Source organism: Varanus komodoensis, unplaced genomic scaffold (genome assembly GCF_004798865.1).
Source record: "Varanus komodoensis strain SLA01 unplaced genomic scaffold, ASM479886v1 scaffold36, whole genome shotgun sequence".
In the NCBI taxonomy this organism is placed as follows: domain Eukaryota; kingdom Metazoa; phylum Chordata; class Lepidosauria; order Squamata; family Varanidae; genus Varanus; species Varanus komodoensis.
Window position 1 is genome coordinate 3,984,255 of NW_025335873.1, and position 22,839 is coordinate 4,007,093.

Here is a 22,839-nt window from a genome sequence, read left to right on the forward strand (position 1 = left end):
AAATAATTCGCGGGAAAACGAGGGCGAGGGAAGATGGCGCCGCGCCGCATCCTCGGCATTTCGGCGCCGCGGCGGCCGCCCGGGGGGCAGCGGGGCAGCCCTGCGTGAGCGGGCGGGCGGGCGGCATGGGCGGCCGCGGCGGGGCGGCCCCTCTGTGAGCGCCCCCGGCGCGGGCGGGGCGCCCGGAGGCCCTCCCTGCAGGACCGATTTTCTCTCGCCTTCGCCTGCCGCCGCCGCCGCCTCCTCCTCCTCCTCCCCCCCCCGAGCCCCCTCCCCACCGCCTCGCCATGATCCTGCGCCCCGGCAGCTAATCCCCGAGGCGCAGAAGTCTTCTCCACGGAGCAACTCGGTAAGGGGGCCGCGGGCAGGGGCGAGCGGGGGGCGTGGGGGCCAGGAAAGGGCCCCCCCAGGAGCTTGGAAGTGGGAGAGGCGGCGGCTCTTTTTCGTTCTTCCTCTCGATTGCAAGGGGTGCAACAGATCTGAACTCTGAATGCCCAACTTTCCTTGGGCGGAAAAGTTTTCAAACAGTGGATCCGGGCAAGGCGGTGACATTTCTGGGCATTCGTCGGGACGCGATCCTGCGGACGTTAACTCGGGCAAGAGCTCCTTCCGAGCAACGTTCTTGCAGGAGAACAGTTCATGCACGAGAGCAGGCTCCGTGGGGGTTTACTTCTGAGTAAACCCGCCTAGGACCGCAACTGTACCCTAAAGTCACCCTCTTGCCTCCGGATCTCCTCGCCTCTCGCCCCCCGCTCCTCTAGGGAGTACTTGCAACTGCGGGGGGAGGGGGGCGCTTGCTCGCGAGTAAGCGCCGCTTGAATCCCGCGCGCCTCACTTCCAGTCTATAGGCGCAAGAGCGGTGTCGCAGGAGGAACGTGTTGGGCGGGGGGGGGGGGGGGGGGCTGTGTGCGCGCGGACGCAGATGCGTGCATTTCATGGTCGTTGCTTGTCTTCAGAAAATAGAAAAGAAAAGAAAAAAGCAGCTAGAGAGATCCGATCCGGCAAAGCAATCCTAGCTGGGGAGGGAAGCCCCCCGCCCCCTCCGCAATGGCAGATAAAGCTTTGAGCGAACCGCATCCTTTTCCTCTCGCTCGCCGGGGAGGTTCGCCTCTTTCGGTTTGACTCGGACGCCGCTCGTGGGTTGGTAACACCCCCCTCCACCCCCACCTGGCCTAAAATGGATTTTTTTTTCTTTGGGAAATTTTGCACGGAGTTTTTTTTGAATCAGCCAATCAGAGCGCAGTGGGTGACCGGGTCTTAGTCAATTGCACGCGGGAGATTTTTCATATTCATTTTTTTCAGCATTCTCTTTTTGGAAGGAGGATTTTCAGCTAGACAGAGGGGTGGGCGGTTCCGTGTGGAGAAAACGATCTTGGAAGACCGGCAAAGAGAGGGCGACCAAGGCAGGACGGGCTGGTGGCGGTGATGAAGATCAGGCGTGCGTTTCTCCCCCTCCCCACCAGAAGACAAGTCTCTTAAAAGAGACTAGCGCCCAATGGAACCTCCCTGGCTAGGCACAGTCTACCTCTGTGCATCAGACACCGGGACTTAAGGAAACTGCTGGGTTAATTGTCCTTCTAGACTGCTGGCGGCTTCCATTCTGTCTGCAAGAAGTCTTGGACATCCGAGGGCAGTTGCAGGGGGGTGCTTTTCACAGGAGCTGCAGGCATTCCCCCCACTGTGGCAGGGCTGGCTTGCTCGGATGTGGAAGTGCAGGGAGACTGGTTGCCACCTTGAGAGCCCTCATCTCCCCCCCCACACCTCTGGCTCCTGCACAACCCGCACCCCAGAATATTCCCTGGCGCAGCAGGAGATAAGTGGGGCTGCTCCTCGAAGTCGAGGGCAGACTTCGGGGCCAGGTGTCCAGCACGCCAAGCAGGGCTGGCTTGCCTCTGATTGAAGCAGGTGAGGCCAAAGGGGGTTCCCCCCCCCCAAAGGGCAGCTGTGGGGCAACCCAGGCTACTGAACCCAGAGCCTAGAATTACTTTCCTGCACTGCTGTTTGCATTACCTTCTACCTGGAATCCTTTCACCTGTAGCTGCCAGGTAATGAAACTGGACTTCCTGTACGCGAGTCCGGTGGTTCCGGTGTGGGGTTGTCTTCCTGCTGTTTCGGAGTTCCCCTGGAGGCGTCTCTCAGGCCGCTGTCAGAGACCGGATTCTAAACTTCAGTCACCTGATTTCAGCGGTCTTGCTCTGATGTCCTCTTTCTTCTCAGCTCTGAAATAAATGGATCCTCAATGTTCAGGGGCAGTGTATCTCCAGAGATCAGTCGCTGGAGGCAAAAGGCAGGACAAGACCTGCAAAAGGCAGGACAAGACCTGTTGTATCTTGCGATCTTTCTGGTCCCTGTTAGGAAAGTGAGGCCAATCTCAGTGGATGCCAGTGTGACCCCCGCAGAGTGGTTTCTTCGTGGTCTGATGCATCATTGGGTGTTGATTTTGAGGCGGGAGCGCTGCATTCAAGGTCCTTCCAGCCCATGGTGGTGCATTTGGGCAGTTTGGGGGCACAACTCAAGGACGGGGCAAGTCGGACTGTATAGGAGCCATCGACCTCGCTGCTTTCAGCCCCTTCGGCGGGGCTGCGGAGAAATATTGTCAGGACGCCTGAGGCTGCTTTGCCTGGTGCCCTGCCCATGTTTTGCTCTTTGGCTTCTCTCAGCCCCAGCTGGTGTGGCCAGTCATGGGGAATGTGGGAGGTGTAGTACCAGGCTTCAGAAGGGTGTCAGGCTGGGGAAAATGGATGTTGAGTGGGGGTGTTGAGTGTCTGCACTGCATTCTGGCTATTCTAAGGATGCACTGCGGGGTCCAAATGGTCCCTCTTCACACTGTGCTGTGCCCTATTGCTATTACCCTGCTGGGCAGGAAATGGGGTAGAATCAGTGGGGGCCGCCGGCTGAGCTGGGCAGTGAAGGCAGTGGGGGTAAAGTGGGAGCACAAGATAGGAGCTCCCAGATTCAATCCGCCGACTCCCGTTGATCTATTTATTTTAATTAACTTATTATATTTGAAGCCTGGTTTTTTTCTTTACGAGGAACTCGAGCTTAAGTAACCTTCCCCTTCCTCTTGATTCTGTCGTCACAACAACCCTGCGAGGTAGGCTAGGCTGAGAGTCAGTGATTTGCCCCAAATCGCCGAGCGAGTTGCGTGACCGAGAGGGGTCTGGAACTTGATTCTCTGCCCCCAGCCTCTCCTTCCCAAGGCCACATGGTAAATAGTCAGGTGGCGTATATAACCCTCCTCTTCTTTTTCACAACAACCCTGCAAGGGAGTTTAAAACAGGATCGGGTAGCAAGGTCCACCCGAGAGCTTGGCTGTCTGCTGCTGGTCGGAGGAAGCAGGACTGGACTGGACTGCCTACACACAAGGGTTGGCGTGTGGGGGAGCTTGCAATGGAAACATCTGGGGGTACAGCTCTCTGCAGTGGCGTTTTCGTTTGCCCCTCCCAGCCTCATAGGATTCAACTTGGACCTCTCCCCCTCAGCCACATTGCCTGCTAGGCCTTGCAATCCAATCTCCCTGGAGGGCCCAGGTCAGGCAAGGCTGTGCAGAGCAGGACTTTGTCTGGTTTCTGTTACGGCCCTGCAAATTTTTGAAGATGGCTGTGCTCTCGCCTCCCACTGTCTACCAAACCTCCCCAACCCCTTCAAACCATCTGCAGTACGAAAAGCAACAACCACAACAAGCCTTCTTTTATCAGCGTTATGGCATTTACCAAACCCAGAGGCTGGCTTCTGCCCCAAGGCGATTACAATGGATAATCTGACCCCGGTAATCACACAAGGTTAGAAGGCAGGGCAAACTGTGAAGAGGAGCGTGTGTTTTTTTCGGGTTTATTTATGTTATCAATTTGCACCCTGCCTGGCAAGATAAGCACTTTCTTGGGAAGTTTGAAATGTTACCATTTTGGAAAACTTTCCACCCGGGATCACTGATGTGTTGTATAAACGCGGGTCACCTGAAAAGCAAACTTCAGACTTTATTCTTGGAAAGCCAAAAGCGGTTCTTCTAGTTTGGAACTGAACCACAGAGGAAACAGCTCACTTGGCATCTGTCCCGCCTCTCCGACATCTACTTAATGAGCAACAGGCTGTGCCGAGCAGATCCTGCTTCTAAGTGGCTCTCGGTGCCCGGCTCTGAATTTGGAGGGCGAGAGTTATGAATGGCAGCCGAAGGAGGACCGGCTGTAAACGGGGCTGGAGCATTCAGTTCTCTGGTTCAGGACAGCCTGCCCCCAGGGCTGGCAACGGTTTGGGGTCGTGGGCATAAGTGGGCGATTTGAAAAGCCCTCCTGGGCACCAGCACAACATGGCTGCCAGGAGAGGCACAGCCACGAGCAAGTAACCTGCCCGGAAGATGGAGCACGAGGTGCTTAGACACGCTAAACAGCTCCTCGGAAGCCCCAGTTTCCAGCTGCAGCAAAAATCTGTTTCGCAGCTGGTGTCAAGTGTGGTGCTTTGAGACATGCCAGGAAAGGTGCCCTGCAGGTACCCCTTTCTCCACCCCAGTCTAGAAGAACTTGAGGCATGCTAGGTTGGGCCAAAGTCCTCTCTCGTTCTGCATATTTTATTTTATTAAAACATTTCTATGCCGCCCCTTGCTGAAGCCTCGGGGCGGCTTACAACACAATAAAATACAAAAATAACAATATAAAATTAAAACTAACAATATAAAATAAATAAAAAATATAAAAGAAGTTGCCCTGGCCAGATAAGTAATTAATTATTAATAATATTGATTGATTGATTGATTAATATCCTGCCTTTCCACTCAAAGGAGCCTGAGTGGACTGGCTTGAAAAAATAAAATAAATTAAAAAAAAGATTAAATGGACAGTTTAGGGGTGATTTTGGACTTCAGCTGGGGAAGTGATAGGATTGTTCAGGTTCCCAGCGCTGCGGTTGGAGGCAGCACTCCAATCTCGGAGCCGGTCGTCGGAGCCAAGCTGACCTCCTGCAGCTGGCATGGGACGAGCTGCATTGGCGGCTCTCCGAAGTCAGGAAAATTACCTCAGAGAAGGGTGAAAGGGGGCATTTTGGAAAGCTTGTAAATTCCCGGCTGTGGCTTCCTTTACGGAGTCCATCTAAAACTGCACAAGTCAATCAAAGGGTACAAGATCCAGAACAAAGCACAGTTCAAGATCCAATCAAGGATTCGCTGGTCTGTTGCCAAAAACCCAATTTGGTATAAGAGCCAATGGCAGTTTGCAGCTTTTACTGGAAATTTAGGCCAGTGTGTAGTCCTGTGTAGTCTTAACCACCCCTCTTTTCTTGTCGGTCCACCAGCCCCTTGGCTAACTGCAATCCAGATCTAGTCCTCTACTTATTACTTTGGGAACTCACCAGAGTTTTGGGGTTCTGCCCTGCTGGAAACCTGTCACACTCCCTTTTTTCTCCTAGCCAGTGAGCTGTGGACCCCACTCAATTTATCTTGCAAGGGTTTCCCCTAGCCAGCTTCTCGGGGCTTGAGTGAGGCCGGTTTTGCTGACATGCAACCCAGGAATCCAGAGAGACAGGCTTGGAAACTCTGGCCCTGGCACAGAGCTTACTGGGTGCATCCTTTCAATTCTGGCGTGCAAATTGGAGCGGCGCGCCAGCAGTCTGCCGTGCCTGAGTTGGGTAGGCGCTTTGCTCTCGCTTTGTTGGCTCAGCCGATGTTGCAAGCTTTCATACCCCATGATCTTTGCGGGGCAGAGGCAGTTAAAATAGATAAAAATAGATTTTGGTGGACGGTCCATGCTGTTGATTAACTTTGGGCTGAAAAACGTCTGAGTGGGCAGTGCTTATGTGATGAAATCAAATGAAATCCACGCTGTAGGATGTTCTCCTCAACCTCTTCCCTACATATTGCAATACTGGTGAGAGAAAAAGTCCGTGGACTCAAGGCCACCTTGCTGGATCGCACCATTCCTTGTTGAATAGGAGCTTGCCTTCTGGGATGAGCTGTTTCCATCGAGTTCTCCATCTTGTCCCAACAGCAGCTACCTAGGTCCTTTCTTCACTTAAGAGACTTTCAACCAAACTTTCCCAACTTTCAACCCAAGGCACTCAGTCAACGTACAACAGGCAATGAAAACAACAGTTGATATCATTTGCGGTGCTTCAATTCCCTCTCTGCTGATGCTGAGGCCGTGAGTGAGGTTGGTTAGGTCGCCAAAATAACCCCATCCGTGCAGAAGAGGGAGATTTCAGCAGCTGTGGGGGCATCCGTGTTCGCAGTCATAAAAGCATTCTTTCAGGGACTCCCCCCAACTAACAATTTGCATTCACCTATTTATTTTAAAAAGCAGATGTTAAAAGCTTCCAGCTTGATCGTTGCAGTTGTGTTATTGTATTTCTACTAATGTAAGTTGCTCAGAGTATTCTTTTATGATTACTTCTTTAAAAAAGAAGAACTTGTGAATGGGTTGCAGCATTATTTTAAGAAGAACCAAAAAGAAGGAGAATGAAAACTGGCACTAAAGCCACTGAAGTCACTTTGCTGTGATTGGCCAGTGTTGTAAAACAATGCAAGAGGGATGCTATGATCAGAGAACGTCGGCTCTCCGGAGAATTTTCTGGAGTTCCCCTTCTTGATGCATCGAAAGTCCGAGGACTTCAAGAGAGCAATTGTGTACCCTGCAACCCCCTTGTAGCTGTGGAAGCAATTTTTTCACTTGCTTCTCGAGACTGCAAATGTGACCACAGACAGAGGCAGAAGGGGGTGTTCTGTTGGGCAAGGAGAGGCCAGGATCAGAAGCATTTATGGCCCGTCCCAGCAGCGTGGCAGGCTCAGAGGCTCAGCTAGAAGAAAACGAAGCAGAAGGAGAACCTGGAATCGTCTCCATCCTTCTTCCTGCCCTTGCTGGCTGCAGCCGGCAGCGTGCGGGCTGCGTGGACACCTCCACAGTTGGAGGCTTCCTTTGGAGGGAAGTGCAATTCATCTCGATCGAATGCTTTAGGGAAAAGCGTCCCATCGCTGGGGCGAACAAGGACAGGCCCTGTCTGTGGGTCGCCGCCACTTGGCCTTGCAAGGGGTGATGAAGGTGATGATGAAGAAATGGGTTGCTGGGAGATCAGCCTTCGTGCGGGCAGATGGCAAGCCTCATGGGACGTATCTTGGCTGCCCGGTATGAAGCAAGCCAGACTTAACGGAAAGCCTTTTCCTTCCAGCATGCATCCAGGCAGGCTCATGGAGAGGGCCGGCGTTCGGCATGTCTACGCAGCCACGGGACACCTTCAGCAGTTAGAGGCCGACTCGGCTACCAAGAACCAGTTCAGCCGCCAGGAGCTGATGGTCAAGTTGACAGAAGGACAGTATGTCTTGTGCCGTTGGACTGATGGGCTCTATTACCTGGGGAAGGTCAAAAGGGTAAGGAGAATTTTTGCCTTCTTTAAAGAAATGCATCTCAGGGGCATAAGAAAAACTGTGCTGGATCAGAGCCATGCAGTCCGGCCTTCTGCTCACACAGTGGTCAACACATAGGGTCCCTCATAGGATACAAGCACAAATTCCTACCAGCTCACGCAGAGGCTACAGGTAGAAGCTCCTCCTCCTCCATGAATTTGCCCAGACCCTTTTGAAGGCCATCCAGATTGGTGGTCTTTACTGTTTCCCGACACAGTGAATTCCACAGTTTAACTGCCACTCTTCACAACTAGGAACACTTTATAAATTCTTTCTCGTGGTGGGTACAAAAACTGCGGTTCATTTCGTTTGGGAAGCCTGGTGATTTCTGTTCTTCTTGTATGTGGAGCTGGGTGCAAGGCATCCCAGGTGGAAACAGGCGGAAGCCATCTTGAATTGCATGCGGAAGTCAGGAAGCAAGCGCTAGGCTTGTATTCCCACTGAAGCCCCCAGCATTTAAAATGGACATCCTTCTCAGTGGTGGCCCCCAAATGCTGAAAGGCTCTTCCCGCTGAACATCTGATGCCAAAAACATGAAAATGTTGGCACCAGGCAGCAATGGTCTGTGTTAGCTGTTTTATCTGCAATTGTTTCACTCATTTAAACTGTTTAAAATTTGGCATATTGGAATTTTACACTGTATTTTATTGCATTGGTATTTTTGATTGCATCCATTTTTAGTTTTGTACCTGTGATGAGCCATTGTTAGCTGCCCAGCTATTGGGCGGTATAGAGGAGAAGATGCGGATATCTCCTGGCAGAGGTGTCCCTTGTTTGAAAGGGAAATTTTGCCCCAAAGTTGTCCACATCTGCTGTTGAAGCAGGGTATGGCAATACTGGGACACCATCCAAAAATGGTGGCCAGGGTTCTGCCTTATTTATTTATTTATTTATTTATTTATTTATTTGAGTTTTTGTATGCCATCCCATCACTTAACGCCTTGGGACAGCTTACATAAATAAACATAGTAGAAAAATACAGATTATACAAATTAAAAACCCGATTCATTCCGGCTGCAAATTAAAACCTATACTTAATATTAAACTTTATTTAAGCAATAAAGTTTAAATGTCTTCGCCTGGCGCCGACAAACAAATAACGACGGTGCCAGGCGGACCTCTCTGGGGAGCGCATTCCATAGATGGGGCGCCACTGCAGAGGAGGCCCTCCACCAAATCCCCCTCCAACTGCAGCCTGGGGCGCGTCAGATCCAGGTAGACGAGGCAGTACTCCGGTTTCCCGGAGAGGTGGGAACAGGGAAAGGAGCAGCACCACGGACAGCTCCGGTGGTGCTGGGCCTGGAGCAGGAGATGCGACCCAGGTCTGGGCTTCGTCCGGGGTGGGGAGCCCCTGGATGGAGGCCTTCTCCTTGGTACATGCCTGGTCTTTCTCAACAGCTTTGGGCCACAATGCCGCAGAAGTGGCGGCGGTGTGCTGGTGTCCTTGTGGCTGGAGTCTCACAACCCTCCCCATGCCATGAGGAAGGTCTTCCTGGGGGACAAGTTCCTGGGGAGGCAGCACACTTCTAGCAGCTCCCTCCCTGATCCGTCCACCGAGGAACCTTCTCCTTTGAGGAAGAGGAGACCCCCTCCCGGAGCATGGCGGCCCCATCACTCTTCCCCAAAGAGGGTGGCCGGAGAAGGGCCCGTTTTGCACCGTGTGTTCTGGAAGATTTCTCATGGTTGTTCTTTTCCATTCTCTGTGCGTCTCTGTAGGTGAGCTGTTCTAAGCAGAGTTGCCTCGTGACCTTTGAAGACAACTCCAAGTACTGGGTGCTTTGGAAAGACATCCAACATGGTGGGTGAGCCTCCACTCTCTCCCCAGGTCCTCTGCACTTCCTGCGCAAGCCTGGCCTGCCCTTGCATGTAGTGGAATGATGAGGGGCTGGCATTCTGAGGATGCAGAGCTGACTGTGCCACTTCCACCTGCGGGGTGTGGGAGATGCTGGGACGCTCCCTTGCACACGGCAAAACTTCCCCCAGTCAGAACAAAACTGCAAGCGCATCTCCAAGAAAGGCGCAGGGCCATGCGCTGGTGTGCTAGGCTTGTTCGGCAGGGGAGCTTTTAATGCAGCACGGCATGGATCTCTCCCCTGCAGGCCAAAGTGGTACGGTCTCACCCAGGACATTCCACTGCATGTCTGAATCGGGCCTCGGGGGGAGGTGAAACGAGAACTGTTCCTCTAAGAGAAAGGCAGGCTTTCTTTCCCTTCCTCCTTCCCCAACCTGGGGCTCTCCCAGCTCCCATCAGCCCCAGCCAGCATGGCCAGGGGTGATAGGAGTTGTAGTCTAAGATATTTGGAGCGGGACGGAGGTATTGCTACTCCACACCGGCTCTCCTGTGCTGTTGCGGTTCCTCTCCCTTCACCTTGCTTTCAGTGCATCAAAGTGTTTAGAGAGAACACCCCCTGCTCGGTGGCCGGCCCTGTGCCCGGTTGGCTACCCGGCTGAGGAAGCTGCCTCGTGCCAAACTAGAACCCCGAACCACCCAGCAGCCGTGCCCTGCCTCCCAGTGGCCACACTTGCTGGGAATGATGGAAGCTGTAGTCCAGCACTTCTAGAGGGCAACCTGGGGCTTCCTGTGGGCAGCTGGCTGACCCCTGAGTGAGCAAAATGCCAGTCTAGACGGGCCCCGATCCAGCACCAGGGCTCCTCTGTTCTCTTCCGAGCCCTCCTGGAGGCCAGGGCTCATCTGGGAACTTTCCGGTGTTCCATGCGTTGAAGACTCCGTCCCACATAATTCTAGCCACCCTGTGCGATGCTGCCTTGAAATGCTAGCAAAGCCGCAGGGGAAGGTCCCTGTGGGAGGTCCTGGTTCGGCCCCAGGCATCCCCACTGAAAACAGGACTACAGCAGGAGGTGCTGCGGTGCTGAGCGGACCTTGCCAGGGCCGGGCTGGGTGCTCTGGGCAAAGGCCCATTTATCTGTGCATTTGGGGTCGGCAGCGGCCCGGCCCCAGTGCCACCCGTGGCCCTCCGGGAGTTCTGACTTCGAGGGCTGGAGACGCGCCCCGTCTCCCCAGAGACACCGTGCCGAATGCCGCTCTCGTCCTTCTCCTTCCTAGCTGGGGTGCCGGGAGAAGAGCCGAAGTGCAACATTTGCCTGGGGAAGTCCACGGGGCCCCTGAATGAGATCTTGATCTGCGGAAAGTGCGGCTTAGGTAAGGAGGACCTGCGGCTAGTTCCGGGGGAGGCAAGGCGGGGGTCTCTTGCGCTTTGCCCAGCGCGATGAGCCCCTTTGGGTGGAATCTGCTGCGAGGCCTCGGCCCTGCGCTGCGGCCCCCTCTGGGCTTTAGCTGAAAGCAGAACGCCGCTTCCACTGAAGACAGCAGCCCTGGACAGCTGATTTGAAGGGAGTTCCTCTGATTTTAGGGCAGGGCAGCGATCTTCCCAGGGGTGTGCTGGAGAGCCTTTTCAGCTGGCCCTCCCGTCTGCCCCAGTCCCTGTCTCCGAGAATCATGGAATAATCGTGTGGTAAGGGGCCACCAGGTCCAGCCCCCTGCTGTTGCAGGACACCATGTTACACCCTCCCATCTTCCCAGAGCTGTCTTTATTTGATCCTGTGTCTGATGGTCAGGCCAGGCAAGGCGATTTGCAATGACATAATTAATTGCCTTTTAATTTCCTTTTTAAAGGAGAGGAACGTGGGTCCAGACCGTGCTGCGGTGGGTGGGGTGGCTTTAATCCTTTGCCTCCCACTCTGTGTCCCGGATCCAGTCAGGAAGCTGCACCCCTTTCCTTCGGCTCAATTACTAATCCGTGGAGGAGAAAACTCACCCAGCCTTGAAATGGCAATGCTTTCCCCAAGGCGACCTGCAGACACAGGGCTCCTGACCCTGTCAAGAGCACCATGGGGGCAGAAGGTTCTGTCATCCGGCATCAGGATGCTAATCTGGATTAGCGTCACAAGCTTTGTAGCTTCCTGGGACTGGACTGCTTGGAGGATCCCATCTGCCCCTTTTCCAAGAAATTTGGCAACAGAAACACGAGGGAAGATTCGATTTCCCCGCGGAAGTTGTAATTTGTAATTAATTGGCACCACCTTGTAATTAATTGGCACATCGCTGCCTCGTCCTCCCACTAGGCTATCACCAGCAATGCCACATCCCAGTGGTGAACAGTCACGAAGGTTCCTTGGTGAGCCCTTGGTTCTGCCGGAGATGTATCTTCGCCTTGGCAGTGCGGGTGAGTGGTCAAAGCAATGTTTCCTATCGTGTGCCTTGCCTTCTGGATGCTTAGCATTCCCTCATGAAAATGTAAGGACCACCAGTGGTTGATGAATGGCTTTCTGCTAGCGAATAGCTAAATGCTCAGTGTTTAAGATGGGGGCCTATTCTCCTGTTTGGCCGAAGTGTCTTGTCGTCCCACGGAAGGTCTGTTTAGCTGTCATGGCTATTGCAGACTTCTTTTCTGAACAGAAATGTGTTCAGCCAATTGGAAATAAAAGGGAACATAAATAAACACACGGATTCATCCGTGCGGTGTGGGAATGGCTCCTCCGAATGATTGGAGTGCCTCCGTTTATTTGCGCGTGGTGCGTTTGCTTTCACAGAAGGGCGGAGCGCTGCGGAAAGGCGCCATCGCGAGGACGTTGCAGATGGTCAAGATGGTGCTGTCCTACAACCCGGAGCAGCTGGAATGGGATTCTCCCCACAGAACCAACCAGCAGCAGTGCTACTGTTACTGCGGGGGCCCCGGCGAGTAAGGCGAACGGAAGGAAGCTGGGAAAGCATCACACAGGGCAGCTGGGTGGTTGGTGGGCAGTCCCAATGTGTTGGACCGATCGACCCCATCCGTGTTCTCATAGATTCATTCCCTGACCTTGTGGCTTGGGGACAGGTGGAACTTGAAATAGGGCTGGTCCTGCCTACACAATCCACTTCAATCAATCAATCAATCAATCAATTCTTTATTCAGCCAATGACCAGCCGATAAATAAAAACATAAAATTACAATTAGATAAAATCCACTTCAATTTGCCAAACATTTGTTTTAGTGGCTGCCTTCAGGAACCCTGGGAGGGCAATCTGCAATTGCAGGGCCAGCACAGAAAATAGCTGTATCATATATTTCTCCTCCTGATGAGGGCCAAGGGGGACCTTCTGTGGAGATCGGGGTGGGGGCAATGCTTAAAAACTGGCTTCAGGTTGGTCTAAATGTGTCCGTGGATGCAGGAAGGCAAGCTGGCCTTCTGAAATATGACAGCTCTATTTCTCCGTGCTCTTCATGGTATGCGAACGTCCTCCTCGTGCTTGTCCCAACCTTGTTTTTCTCCCCCCAGGTGGTATCTGAAGATGCTGCAGTGCTATCACTGTCGGCAGTGGTTCCACGAAGCCTGCACACAGTGCCTTAGCGATCCGATGCTGTTTGGAGACCGGTAGGTACCTCTTCCTGGCAAACAGATGGGGAAGAAATGGAGGTAGTGACAGATTTTATTTTCCTGGGCTCCAAGATCACTGCAGACGGGGACTGTAGCCAAGACTGTAGCTTGCTCCTGGGGAGGAAAGCTGTGGCAAATCTAGACGGCATACTAAAAAGCAGAGACATCACCCCGCCAACAAAAGTGCGTATAGTCAAGGCTACGGTTTTCCCAGTTGCAATGTATGGCTCTGAAAGCTGGACCATAAGGAAGGCTGAGTGCCAAAGAATTGAAGCCTTTGAATTGTGGTGCTGGAGGAGACTCCTGCGAGTCCCTTGGACCACAAGGCGATCAAACCAGTCAGTCATTTTAGCAAGGATTCTCCTTCCATTTTGCTTGTGGCGGGAAGAGCGGGTCCTTTACATAAGGGTATTTCCCCTGTTGGGGTTTTCCTCCTTTCTTTTTCTGTATGTTTCACTGCACAGTCATAAATTTGCACCATGGTATTGGGAAGCCTTGTGAATTTATGCATGGCTTCTCATGCAAATCCTGGCGGCATTTCAGCTAACGCTGCTCTCTCCTTGTTCGAAAAGCGGCCGTGAACATGGCAAACACAGGGGAGGCCCTGGAGTATGACAACCCTTTTAATTTCCCCAACATTTTAAGTTTTAATTCTTGTTTTAATCGGATTTTATTTGAGGATGTGATGCTGTGCTTCTTACTGTACTACCATCCCGAGACGTCTGTGAGAGGACAGGATTAAAAAAAGATTTTTAAAAAGCTTTTAATAAATTAACAAATGAATAGTGTTAAAGGCCTGCAAGGTTGGTCTGGTTGCTTCAGTGTTTTTCCATCCATTTGGGTTGTGTTTTCATGTGTCCCACAGCCTGGCTCTGAATCATGCAGAGTTCACACCTTTATTGTGTGCTGTGTAAGCAAAAAAGGACTATAGGAAAGGCCTTCCTTCTCAGGCTCCACCGTGTCTTGTTCTGCAAGATATCATTATTTTCTGGAGTGGATGCTGAGGGTTGCTTTGTGATTTCTTTATTTGTAAGTTCATGTATTTGATTCTCGGATGCACTGGAAATAAAACAAAGGGATCACTTCCGCTTTAATGGTTTTGTCTTTCAGGTTTTATGTTTTCTACTGCTCAGTCTGCAACCAGGGTCCAGAGTACATCAAACGGTTGCCGTTAAGATGGTAAGGCTCAGCTGGAACAAGCCAAAATGTTGTCCAGACTTAAACCAAAACCAAAACGTCTCTCACGTCATCTGTTCCCTGCATTCTCCATAAATTGCTGCACCGTAAGCTCACCGTGATGCTTTCTGTGAAGGGTTTTGCTGATGCCCTTCGTATTTGTACGTGCAGTTGCACCGAGATCTGGTCTTGTGCAACGTTTTGCTGAGTCCAATTTTATTTGTCTCCATTGATAAAATGCTGTAAAAGAATAACTTGGATGCTGTTATATCAAGATTCTTTTGGTGGGGTGTTTGGGCCAATGTACAGGACTGTGTATGTGCATCAGGAAAACGCCGTGTTAAAAGAATTTGGAGGCAATCACATGAATTAACATTGCATCAAATGTTGGGAAGTCCACTTGCTGTTCTCTTGTTTTGCACCTAGTCCTGGTACAAAGACCCTCAAGAATACGTATTTATGCATGTACAAACCGCCAAGCCGGAATGGCTGAGAAGTTTGGCTTCTCGTTCATGGATAACATGTTTGTTCTCGCTGCTGGATGTATGCTGCTTGGCATGCAAAATTATTTGATTAATTATTGTATTAATTCAGCCTAATACAATGATTACTAATAAGCCAGAATTCTTAGCCTTTCTGGCTGAGGGTTTAGTGCAAATGTGGCCAGTTATGTCCCTGCTGGGTGCAAAATCCAACACAGATTCTGCACAAAAGTAAGGAATATCTTATTTCTTACAGTTTAGAAATGGCTTTTCTTTAAGAAGAGAAACTACAGGGCCTCTCTTTCTCAAGACTAGGCTTGAGTTGGCCACACTGGAGGTTGAAAAAACGCAAAACTTCTAGTTCCGGGAAGGTCTGAGTCACTCTTGTTACCTCTGTGTACATGCAGGGTGGATGTTGTACATCTTGTGCTCTACAACCTTGGTGTGCAAAGTAAGAAGAAATACTTTGACTTCGAGGAGATCGTAACCTTTGTCAATCATCACTGGGACCTTTTGCACCTTGGGAAGGTATGTAGCAGGGTTGACAATGTTTATTTGCGGTTCCCCCAATGGCTGCCGTTTTCGACTTGGGAGAGGAAGATGAGCAACTAGAAAGCTGAAACTTGGCCTCCCCTTGTGGTCACAGGCAGAAGAACCGCTCCAGGGTTGGAGGTTGGCTTTGTAAGATGCAATTTCCATGCAAAGTAAAATAACCAAAATAGAAAAACAACAGCACATTCTAGAATAGTAATCGGAAACTGTGTTTCGTTTATAACACCTGGCTGGTTACTGTGGGAAACTGGTGGGTTAGTGTAGACAGTATTGAACTAGATGGACCTACTGGTCTGACTTGGTATATGTGGCAGCTTTTATGTTGCTGTTTCGTTCAGCTATTGGTTCAGAATCATGAGGACTGGAACCTTACTTTCCTGTTAGAGGTAGGTTGATAGCTCAGTAATAGGGCTGAGACGGAGCCTTTCTAAAATCCCAAAGACTGATTGCCGATCAGTGTAGATGGTCTGATTTGATGTAAGGAAGTTTCTTACTCAAGGGTGGTTCTCAAGAGTGGTTCTTGCTCAACTGTTGGTGCCTAGTAGCCACGAGAACGGAATGGAACCCCTGTTTATGAGGGGCAGATGCGGGAACAAGCAAGATCTGGGCATCACGCTTTGCTCTCAAGTTTGCGGTTATCTGACCAGGCAAGGAAACAGGAATCTTTGGCTTGGTCCAGCAGGGATGCTCTCGGATCTGCCTTCTAACCCAGGAAGGTGTTGATTTTCCTCAAATTCTTCCTCTCAGCTGACAAGCACGCCAGCAGCGGAGCGAGGCCCCCACCTCCTGGATGCACTAAATAGCTACAAAAGCAGGTGAGCTCAAGGGGGCATTTCTCTCCCCACTTTTCCTCCTTGCATAGAAGTACAATGAAAGGCTTCGGTGTTCCCAAAGGAAGTGGAAGAGTGTGCCCGCTGCATCTCTGCAGGTCACTCCTCCAGGTCTACCTCCTTCCAACCTGCTGGTGCCCTGGAGCTGTGTTTGTATCTGATTGGAGTGGGTGGTTCCATTAACTGTCACGGGGTGAGGTTGTCTCTTGTGTATGTGCAGGAGTTGCTGCTTTGTGCTTGCTAATTAGCAAGCACTGTGAGAACACTGACTCATGCAGAGAGGCGGGAGGTGGGCTTCTCACTCCCTTACACACTTTGGGTGGCTCCAGATTCTAAGATGACAGAAGTGGACTCCCCCACTCCTTCCTTCCTATGAGAGCCCCTGAAAATGTTGCAGGAGGCACTGCTGAATGGGGTGAGCTGTGAGGAAGAGAGATCCCCCAAACTGGGTGGAGGGATGTTCCTTTCCCGGAAGGCAAATCCTAGACCCAGCTTTCTAAAAATAAATGGAAACATTATTTCCCTCTACCTGCCCCTCACTCCAGCAGACAGATGGTACTTCATTTTATTTAATTTGTTAACTGTTCAGTTTGGTTATCAAAAATCTGGCTGTTTCCCCACTGTAAGCTTTTTAAAGCACAGTTAAGTTACTGTTTTTCCACAATTCACTAGAAGCAGAACAGTGGTGCTTAGCATATGCTGTTACGTCCTTTGCTGTGCTTTTTAAAGGATCTACTTATAATGTTCACCCCAGATCCCCTGTTGCTTGAGGGATTTCTCAGAAATCATCCTTCAGTACACCAGCTTCTATTTTCTGATGGGAGAGGATCTGATTACTGTTTTCCTTGCATTATTTTATTGTGCATGTTTTTCTTTCACATTGAAACTGTGCTTTGTTGTTATAAAAGAAAGTAAACACCAAGGAAAGCATTAATTAGTTCCCCTTCTCCAAATGCCACTAAGGAAGGAATAAGAGCTTACTAATAACAAATAATTCACCACGAATCCCCCAGCTTTCCTGAACAAGAACCATTAAAACAGGCAGACAGGGAAGCTTTGAACCGAAAGTACACGGGGCCTTAAAAGCCACATTGGTAATTTGGCAATCCACTTTAGATAGGTTGGTTTTCAAATCACACCTCACTTGCCACTAATTCACTTCTGAAAATAAGTCAACTCAGAAAAGGTATGGAAATGCCATTAAGTTTCTGCAAGATTATCTGAATATTTTGCAAAGGGAGCAATTCTGGAGAAACAGGAAGCGGCTGCTCTCACAAGCTTAGAGGGCAAGACGTATCTTACACTGTCATCTTTGCAGATTGCCAAACTGATCGTCAACAATGTGTAAACAAGTCTGTTTTTCCAGAGGTCACAAATAGCACACTTGTTGCACAGTAAGACCACAAAAAGCTCTTTTGTGGATGATAGAATTCATAGAGACACTCAAGATTTATTCCAGGCTCCCCCACCTGCTACCCTCCCGATATTTTGGACTCCGATGCCCATCAGCAACAGCCAGCTTTGCCAATGGCCAGGAAAGCTGGACGTCAGCACCCCAAATCTCTGAAGGGCACCCAGCTGGGAAAGTCTGCCCTTGCTGCTCCAGCTTAGAGGATTCTGTGCTTTCTTCCCCCTGTGTTTCAGATTTCTATGTGGAAAGGAAATCAAGAAGAAGAAGTGCATCTTCCGCTTGAGGATTCGGGTCCCACCCAACCCGCCGAGCAAACTCCTCCCCGAGAAGATCCCAGTTCTGGTTGAAGGGAGAGCGCCTGAACTGAACCAAAGGGGGAGACAGAAGAACTCTCGTAAAAGCAGGTGTGTCTCTGGGCCGGGAGACACTCTTGGATCCAACTCTTGTTTATTTATACCCCACTCTCTCTCTTTCCAAAGAGAACAAAGGGTGTCCTCCATGAGGACTGCCCCCTTATCTTCACAACTACCCTGTGAGGTAGTTTAGGCTGGGCCTAAGTGATGCTGTGAGCTTCATGCCCGAGTGGGGATTCGAACCCATCTCCTGGGACCAGGTCCAACACTCTAACCCAGCCTTCTTCAACCTGGCACCCTCCTGTTGCTTGTGGTTCCAGCTCTCATCATCCCCAGTCCAGGCCACAGTTCAGATGATGAGAGTTGAATCCATCACTTGCAGATGGAGCTATGAAATTTGGGGGTAGTTTTAAGAACAGACCTTGACAATAGGAAGAAAATTGCAGAGTGCCACACTTCAAGATAACTTTCCCATCTGCGTTCACTCTGAGCTGGCATCAATTCCACCCCTTCTGGATTCAAAATCCCAAGACATGCTCTGAATCCCCGTCCCGCGAGGGCATCAAAGGGATGAAAAACACCACTGCTTTTTGCAGCCCTGCAGACGGAACGCAAGCGAGCGATCAGCTTTCCATGTCTGCAGCTCTGAACGAAACGTCTTTTGAATTTGTTCTCTCTCCTTGTGTTGCTTTCCGCAGTTCGCTGCCGCACGAGCTCCAGCAGGAACGCAGGAGGAAAAGGTCGAAGTTTCTCCTGGAAGATGCGATTCCCAGTGTTAGTTTGATGCTATTTTGCTTGTTTTTCAAGAAAACGTCGCTCTCTCTGCTTCTGCGCATGCATCTTTGTCTCCTGGGTTTGTTCCAGCCAGACAGTATTTGGTAACAGGGACTGATGTGCTCTGGAAAAGTGACAGAGATTTTCCATTAATTAAGCCAGGTTTTTATTGTCTGCTTGCCACTGCGGAATCCAGTGAGAAGGCATTGCTGGGTGGTGTTCTCCTAATTAAATATAGACTATTGATCCCTGCTACGAAATGTCACCACATGCTCCTCGCACAGCTTGAGTTTCCCCTTGCGTTTTGATTCTTGGCACTTTTGCATATTTCTTGGGGTTGCTGGCCTCTTATGGGTGGATACATAAGGGCCAAGAATGTATATATTTATTGCATTTAGATACCACCCCACTAGCCCAAAGGTCTTTCTGTGCAGTTTACAACATTAAAACCCCAAATAAAAGGACTAAAATACCCAATGAAAGCACAAGAGACTAAAACAACCCTCAACAATTACAAACAGCAGTAAATCCATCCAACAATATAGCAGCAACAATGCAACACACACAAACACACACATTGTGTGTGTGTGTGTATGCATGTATGTGTATACACACACACATACACTCTATCTATCTATCATCTATCTATCTATCTATCTATCTATCTATCTATCTATCTATCTATCTATCTGCCTATCTCTTTAGGGAGCATCTTCCAGAGATGGGGTGCCACCACTGAAAAGGCCCTTCTGTTTACCACCCCCCTTCTTTGGGGGGGGTCCCCCAAAAAGGTCCTCTGTAGTTGATCTTAATGGATGGGTGGGAACGTATGGGAGCAGGTGGTCCTTAGATACCCTGGCCCTGCACTTAGGATATACCAGTGGCCTGTAACTGCAGATGTTGTTGGATTATAAATCCTATCACCCTGGCCATTGGCCAGGCTGACTGGGGCTCATGGGAGCTGGAGTCCAAGCAGGACCGAAGGGCCATGGCTTTCCCACCCTTCGGGTATGAAAAGTGGCCCCGGGCTCGGTCTGGATCGCTGCCCCAAAGGGCTTGCAATCTGTGGCTTGACCAGGGGAGGGAATGGAGCCCGGGGAAGGCTCAGGGGCGCCCTCGGGCTGCGCCTCCCTTCCCGGGATGACTGGCTGATGGCTGCTCCTCTTGTGCATTTCCCTCCCGACCCTCAGAGCGATTTCGCCTCGGCATGGAGCACAAATCACCACCTGGCCAGCATCTTCGACTTCACCTTGGATGAAATTCAGAGTCTGAAAAGGTAACGAGCTGCCCACAGGCTGCAGGCTGAGCTGATGGAGGCGAGGCTCAGCCCCGCCGGGCCAGTACAAGGCCGGGGTCCCCGGTTCCAAAGGGATGTGGCAGAGCAGCTTGCCTGGAGGGTTGGAGCAGCCCTTTGCCAGAGGCCCCGGAGAGCTCCTGGCAGTCTGAGCCAATAAAACTAGGCCAGAGGAATCCGTCAGAGCACAGCATGCCTATAACCCCCAGTTTAATATCTGGCAGCATGGGAAGTGGCTGATTCTTCTCAGTCGGGTGAGAATATCTGACTTGGGGAGCGCTGGCAAGAATGGCATTTCCATGGTGTGAGAAGCCATGCCCTCTATTCAAGCTGAGCTACTGCAGCACGAAGCGGCTTCGGACAGAATCCAAATCCAGAGATCCTCTCTCGCCCCTGCCTTGATTTTCTGTAGAGGAGCTTTTTTTACCTCCCCAGTCCCTCAGTCCGCCATAGGTAGATAAACGGCCTATCTCAGCTACGTGTGCTTGTCCGGATTCAGGCAAGGGGATTTGTGCGTGCAGCTCTTTCAACATTTGCCTGTTAGGAGCAGAGTGCCTCTGAGCATGTCTTCATCTTTGAATTGCAATCTGTACATGCTCAGGGACACTCATGCTTGTGACCGAGTCTTTGCTTAAGCTTGAATACTTGCAGCAGAGCAACTTGAGTTTGCTTTTCTCCCCCTTTCTAGTGCAAGTTCAAGCCACACTTTCCTTTCTGATGTGGATTCCACAGATGCCGCGAGCACTTCGGGTTCAGCCACAACCAGCCTGTCCTACGAATCCAGGTAAGGGGGCAGCAGGGATGGGAAAGAATGGATTCCGTCCGCATTTTAGTGTGATACTTTTCAACCAACTGTTCTCAAAATGCATACCACATTTTGTCGTGGAGTTCTCCATTAAAACGTGCATTTCCAATATTAGGGGAAACATGCATATTAAAACTGGGGGGAAGTTGTGATTGCAAATTTATCCATGGAAATGACATTCAAAACTGCACTGGATTAGGAAAATTCCTTGCACAGAATATGTTTATTCTCTAAAACTGCATATCGAGGAGCTTGTGTTAGGCAAACGTGGTGTAGTGGTCAAGAGCGTGAGCCTGGGACTCGGGCGATCTGGATTCTAGTCCCCACCCAGGCATGGAGCTCACAGGGCCAGTCACAGACTCTCAGCCCACCCTACCTTGCAGGGCTGTTGTGAGGAGGAGGAGAATTATATAAGCCAGCTCCAGTTTCTTGAAAGGAAAAAAGGTGGGATGTAAATATAATAAATAAATACAAATGTGCCTTGGTGGGAAAAATATCTTAGGTAAAAGTGTGGGATGAACCAACCAGAAAAATGAGAAACTAGGAGACACCGAAACAGATGGAGTTGTTTGTTCCTCACCAGAAAGGATGGAATATTGTGTTTTGCGTTCAGCGTGGTCACATGAAAAATAATTTTTCATGTAAATTCCGAGTATACAAATTTGTGATGCCGTTTTGCTGCTTTTAAGACTGGTTCATGGTGTGCGTGAGAGGAAGAGAGGAGGACAGCCTGCGAGGAAATCAGGGGTGCCTTTCGTTCGGTTACTTTTGACAGACTCATCTAACGGACGAATTGGCGAAGCGCCACAGTCCTTAACTTTGCGTTCCTGTTTTTATTATCACCCTCATCGCACCATCTAGCAAAAGGAACGTGGGCAGCCGGAAGCGCAAACTGTCGGCCAAAACGTACTCTGCCGGTGAGGCGAAGCAGAGGTGCGCGGAGCACCCGCAGAGGATCGTGCCCACCTGCTCCTCGGAAGACAGCGAGGTGCCCTGTGTGCTGGACCGTCCGGACGACGCCATGAACTGCCACCCCTTCGAGAGCATGAGTGAAGACGACGCATCCCTCTCGCACCTCAAGTCCTCCATCAGCAACTACTTCGGCACTGCTGGCAGGCTGGTGTGTGGAGAGAAGTACCAGGTGCTGGCCCGGAGGGTGACCCCGGAGGGCAGGGTTGAGTACCTGGTGGAATGGGAGGGCACCACTCCCTACTGAAACCGCCCGTGTGTCCGGGACCTCGGGCCCCGCGGAAGGCAACCCAGAAAGACTCCGGAGGACCGGGATCATTCGGAGCGGCTGGTCTGGGCCATGGCTGTCTGGGAGGCAGTCTAAGTCACGCTTATGGCAGGCAGCAGGACTGACCTCGGGCATGTGGGGCCGAGCCCTCTCCGCGGGGCACGGCTGAGCTGCCGCAGAGGGGCTCCCTGGGAAGGGCAGTTTGCGTGCCACCAGCTGCCGCCCAAAGGGAACGCTGTCGCTTTTAACGCTGCTTTTTGCGACGGGGTTGAGGACGGGGGGATTCCTGGGTTTCCTGAGCACAGGAAGTGCGACTTCGTGTGGGAAGCAAAGACTTGATGAGCCCTTTCTCAGAGGGATCTCTGTCTGGATGGTGACAGAGAGGGAAATTCGGGGCGTTGTTGGGGTGGGAAGGGTGTGAGGACGAGCAAAGCAAAACCTGCAGAGGATGGAGCAGGAAGGAGGCTGGAAGCAGGCCACCTGTCCGTGTGAGCTGAGGTTCAGCTTCATCTGGACAGCCCTGGGTAAGCTGCCATGTTCCCAGTTTCTTCCTGCTTTGCATTGTGGGATCAAAAAAATACTAGCCTAACTTAACTGGGTGGTTACCAAAGCAACTGGAGCAAGAGCTACGTACGTGTAACGAGAAATGGTGTTCGGAGAGACCACCTCGTGCTGGTCCGAACTTCCGAGGAATCTCGATTAAAAACGCTGCTACTATGCAAACCAAATGAAGCTCCTTCAGCCGGCAGTGATGTTTGAACTGACACAGCTGTGCGTTTTGAAAACTGGCTTGAGACTGGTTTAGTGGCCGTCCTTTCCCTCTCTAGAACTCTGGGGTGGCGGTTTGGAGACAGGTGGAGAGTTCGTGGGGCAAGTGGCTGGCCTGGAGATGTGGCAAAGGTGCTCAGATCCTTTGAATGCAGTGGGAATGACCAGTGGGAAGGCGCATTTTTGCATGGCCTGTGGAACGACGGAGGGACAGAAGGCAAATTGACGCACCCAAGATAATGAGAAGAGAGACTCTTGAGCTTGTGTTGGGTAGTGGTTGAGAGTATGGACTGGGACCCAAGCGGTCTGGGTTCTAGCCCCCGCTTGGCCATGGAACCAGCTGGGTGACTTTGAGCCAGCCACAGACTCTCAGCCCAACCTACCTCACAGGGCT

The 22,839-nt window shown here is 51.1% G+C and overlaps 1 protein-coding gene across 1 annotated transcript; it reads left to right on the forward strand.

The window, feature by feature from the left end:
* The first annotated feature begins 277 nt into the window (after positions 1–277).
* Positions 278–22,405, forward strand: PHF19 (PHD finger protein 19). The gene is made up of 15 exons (XM_044440156.1): positions 278–349; positions 7,150–7,348; positions 9,101–9,182; positions 10,449–10,544; positions 11,468–11,568; positions 11,936–12,084; positions 12,665–12,760; positions 13,874–13,942; positions 14,829–14,949; positions 15,721–15,788; positions 17,448–17,618; positions 18,266–18,341; positions 19,532–19,617; positions 20,324–20,419; positions 21,302–22,405. Exons 2-15 carry the CDS (start codon positions 7,151–7,153, stop codon positions 21,654–21,656), a joined length of 1,764 nt encoding a protein of 587 aa, XP_044296091.1. The 5' UTR covers positions 278–349; position 7,150; the 3' UTR covers positions 21,657–22,405.
* The last annotated feature ends 434 nt before the right edge of the window (positions 22,406–22,839 follow it).